General features: G+C 52.5%; 2 protein-coding genes across 2 annotated transcripts; one reads left to right on the top strand and one right to left on the bottom strand.

Annotated features, from left to right (window-relative positions):
• On the bottom strand, nt 1-1,186 carry PPTG_01581 (hypothetical protein). Its single transcript, XM_008894943.1, has 3 exons — nt 1,050-1,186; nt 373-907; nt 1-309 (listed from the first exon to the last, which is right to left on the bottom strand). The coding sequence occupies exons 1-3, from the start codon at nt 1,053-1,055 to the stop codon at nt 290-292; spliced, it is 561 nt and encodes a 186-aa protein (XP_008893191.1). The 5' UTR covers nt 1,056-1,186; the 3' UTR covers nt 1-289.
• A 685-nt stretch (nt 1,187-1,871) lies between these two features.
• Nucleotides 1,872-3,974, top strand: PPTG_01580 (hypothetical protein). Its single transcript, XM_008894942.1, has one exon. It carries the CDS (start codon nt 2,321-2,323, stop codon nt 3,800-3,802), a length of 1,482 nt encoding a protein of 493 aa, XP_008893190.1. The 5' UTR covers nt 1,872-2,320; the 3' UTR covers nt 3,803-3,974.
• Nucleotides 3,975-4,228: the final 254 nt, after the last annotated feature.

Here is a 4,228-nt window from a genome sequence, read left to right as displayed (position 1 = left end):
TTGGTTTTCTCAAATTGTGTTGTGTTTCATCCGTAACGTTTAAACGTACTAGACGTAGAGTAGATCGATAAACTTCAGAGGCAAGACATGCAATGGAAAGCAAACTCCCGGTCGCAACGGGGCGATACTGGTTGAGATGAGTGAGGACGTCTGTATGGGGCGTGGGTTTGGTAAAATCCAAAAAAAAAAGTAAAGCAAAGGCAGAGCGAGACAGCACTTCCCCCCTGACGTTCGCCATGCTAATTGCTGGCCAGCCGCTATTTCTTACAAACTACTTTACCAGGAGTGGCTACTTCTTTTGCTTCTTAGCTGTGGGGGAATAAACAAGTGAGATCAGTTTAGAGCGGTACATCTCGAAGCATCAATACGCACCTGGCGGTTCCTCTTCTTCCTCTTCATTCTCTTCACCGTTCGCTCCCTCATCGTCCTCGTCGTCTTCACCCCCAGCTCCCCCATCGTCATCTCCGTCTTCGGCACTTTCATTCTCATCAACATCGTCATCACCTTCGCCATCGTTCTCTTCGTCATCAGCAGTAACCTGCTCATCGTCCTCTGCATCGTCATTATCGTCGTTCTCTCCTTCATCTTCATCGTCGTTCTCGTCGTCGTCATCGTCATCTTGAGCTGCAGTATCCACTTTAAAGTCTTCATCGTTGTCATCGTCCTCAAAGTTCGTATATAGGTACGACAGCCCCACTTCCTCCTCTTGTTCACCATCTCCCTCCTCTCCGTTCTCATCTTCTTCTCCATTCATCTCTTCCCCGTCATTGTCCTCATTAGTGTCGTCCTCCACCGACTCCTCGTCGTCAGCGCCGGCACTGTCCTCGTCGTTCTCCGGTTTTGTTTTCTCTGCATCCTTGGTGCGTCCAGGCTTCTCCAGAGTCTCCTTAGTCTTTGTAGTGGACACCTGTCGAGCAACCAAGGCCACGAGTAACAACGAAACCACTCAAAGTTAGTATCTAACTCCAGCTGTATCATCGTGCCACACGACCCTGTATCCTTGCAACACAATTATGGTTGACGAGCGGAGAGGCCGGTATTAAACGTACCGTCATCTTAACTCAGTGATATATCGGTGAGAGGATCGACTGGTAAGCTATGTGGGCGTGAAGCGCTGTACAAAGGACGGTCGAGCGATGCAGGAAGCGCGAGATTTCTTTCGGTTCGGTTGCGGCCCCTCGCTTGAATCTTGAATTATGTGGACCACAACAAAAATGTAGTCGAAAATTACGTAAGTAGACTTGAGAAGAACTTCAACGCAACTTCGGTGCCATTTTTTTCCGATGTCAAATTCTTGAAATGAAGGAAACGCTGCACCAGAGTCAAATCCACTCAAGAAAGTGGACGGAAGTAGAGTTGAGTGCACTGCTAGATTAGACCCACAGACAACGAAAGCAATCGAAAGCACCGCTCGCCACGGACCTGAGTCAATCGGTACAAGGACTAACAATATCGCCAGTCACTACGATGACAGATCTCACTCTGTTGGAAAAGGATTTGCACCGATTAAAATACTCGTAGCGTCCGTCACCCGTGTGACTCGTGAATCGGTTGTGATGTTCGACATCAGACAGTGTTGAAGACAACCGTTTTCATCCAGAACTGGCGGAGTACGTATAATACTCTACATTGGTAATCAGTCTACCTCATCATATTTGCATAAGGCACCGTGAAGAAAAAAATCGCTGCCTCGAGATCAGCAGGGCCAGCGGGAGGTTGACCGTCGCCGAATCCGTTGCTATCGCTACTAGCAACGAGCCGACGTGGGCGGGCCCCGCCCGGCGGGGGCATTTCGACAATACTGACAGGCGGCATCGCGAAATATTGCGTGGTTGATCCTGGCCACGTCCCTGGCTAGTTTATTTATTTAATTTTTTTTTGGGGGGGGGGGGTACTGGACAGAGGATGTTCCCTGCCGCAATGGTGAAGAATGAAGACCGGTCCCAATAATAGTCTCTAATACTATAGACTTAACAAGCCGGAGTCTCCATCAGCGCTGACGAAAATCCACCGGGTCCTGCGTTCTGGCGCAAATGGACACGGGCTGAGATCGATAGCTGCGGCACGCACCGTTACTGGACGATGTGCTCAAAATGCACAGATGGCGCAAGGATCACACGGAGCGCCCCGTGCTGAAAAAGGCGAGTCCAACGCGATCGGCGATGGTTCTCGGTAGAGGAGATTTGATTGGGGACGCACGGCTCAAGACATTACCTCATTCATCAATTTGCTCATAACACGGCAGATTCCCAATCTCTCTTGGTGCTCCAGGTCATTCTTCCCCAACGGGCTTCAGTAGACACAGAGGTTGGCCAGCGTGATGCAGTTCACTACGGTCTTCACAGTCGTGACAGCCCTGGCGACGTCGTCCGTCAGCGCGTACACAAACCCCATCGTGATCAAAAACTACAAAATGTTCGACTCGAACACTGGCGACTATTTCGCCGTCAAGGGCGTGGACTACTACCCGCGTCCCAATTCAGGCGAGCTCAACGTAAACAACTACGACTTCTTCACGGACGATAACAGCTCCGTCTGGAAGGACGATATTGCTTACCTAGCTGAGGCGGGCGCCAACGCCGTGCGCCTGTACGCCGTGGATCCGTCCAAGTCGCACGACGATTTCATGTGCGAACTTCGCAAGTATGGCATGTACGCGCTCGTGGATCTTGGCGCTAGTTGCGAGAATTGTTCTATCACTGTGGACGAATACCCGGCCTGTTACCCGGGCGCGCTCAAGACTCGTGGACAACAGATTATCACTGAGTTTGCTCAGTACGACAACACTCTGGGCTTCAGTGCCGGCAACGAGATCAACAACCTGGTCACGGATGCCAGCACCAACGCCCCGTGCCAGAAGAAGTTCATTCGAGACATGCGCGCCTTCATCGGCGGGTGCTCGTCCACCATGCGTAGCATCCCCGTGGGTGTCGTGATGGCCGACCCGGATACCACGAACAACAACCGTGAGCTCAACGCCCAGTACTACAACTGCCGCACGGACTCGTCCGACAAATACGAAAATGCCGAATGGTACGGCCTCAACACGTACCAGTACTGCGACGGTGACGTGACGGAACTCGCCGACGCCGACGGGTTCTCCCAGTTGCTGACGGATTTCTCTAACTACAGTATGTCTATCCCGGTCATGCTGACGGAGTATGGTTGCGTGAACCCAAGCTTCCCCACCGTAGGCGAGTACGAGGCGCAGCGCACGTGGCGACAGGCCGGCTGGTTACTAGGTGACAAGTTCCGCGATGTATTCTCTGGCGGTTTTGTATTCGAATTCGCAACGGAGATGGCCAACTCGGACGGTTCGGGCTCGTCCACTTCGTCGTACCCGTTCACGACGTACGGCGCGCAAAACTATGGCCTGGGCTACTATTCGCCCGAGGACTGCGACTGGATCGACACTATGTGCTCGTACAACCCGATGCCCAACTTCTATAACCTTTCGACGCAGTACAACGACACGGACTTCTCGTCCGAGTCTTCGTTCGCTGACTTCACGGCCGATTCGGACCGCACCAATCCGCCGGACTGCCCGTCGGGCTTCTCCGCTCTTGCGGATTCCACGTGGGAATCGGACAGCGTTGAGGACCAGTCCTGTCCGTCAGAGGTGCTCAACTACGAGTGCTCGGGCCAGACGGCCAGCGACTGGACCAGCTACCAGGGCACCACCTCGAGCGCGGCCAGCGGAGGCGCTGCCGAAAGCAGCGGTGATTCGTCGGATGCCGAGGCTGTGAGCATGTCGGTGGTCTCGGCGCTTCTGGTCGGCTCCGCGATTGTCACCCTGCTGTAATCCTAAGCGTGTCCGTGAGTGGTAGAGCAAACAAGCAGCGAGCGCTGGTCGGCGAGGAATAGCCGATAGATACCGGATAAATAAAACAAGCTGCAAAGAGATTGTATTCTAGTGATATTAGCAATGTCATTTTGCCAAACGCGTCGAGTCACGTTGGCGAAGTCGCCCGTTCCTCTTCTTTTTCAGTCGTGAGTAACGTCGCTGTCTCCGCAAGAAACGCCTTGATCTCGATGTTTGATCTTCACAGATACTACACACTACTGGTAGCCACCATTGCGTTGGCAATGAAGCTGCCGTCACGCGAGTGATGTGAGCAAGTTGATGTTCGGATCAAAAATTGTAGAGCGTGTCCCGCAAAAACTGTCACTTGGGGAATTACACACATCTTGAAGATGAGCATGTCACTATTATGGGGGCAAAATTAAT

Source organism: Phytophthora parasitica, assembly GCF_000247585.1.
Source record: "Phytophthora parasitica INRA-310 unplaced genomic scaffold supercont2.3, whole genome shotgun sequence".
Classification (NCBI taxonomy): domain Eukaryota; phylum Oomycota; class Peronosporomycetes; order Peronosporales; family Peronosporaceae; genus Phytophthora; species Phytophthora nicotianae.
Note: the sequence above shows the minus strand (reverse complement) of the source record. Positions and strands in the feature narration are given on the sequence as shown.

Coding starts and splice junctions, on each gene's coding strand:
- PPTG_01581 (XM_008894943.1), bottom strand. Junction 310..372: donor GGAAGAAGAGGAACCGCCAG/GTGCGTATTGAT, acceptor ATTCCCCCACAG/CTAAGAAGCAAAAGAAGTAG.
- PPTG_01580 (XM_008894942.1), top strand. CDS start 2,321: ATGCAGTTCACTACGGTCTTCACAGTCGTGACAGCCCTGGCGACGTCG.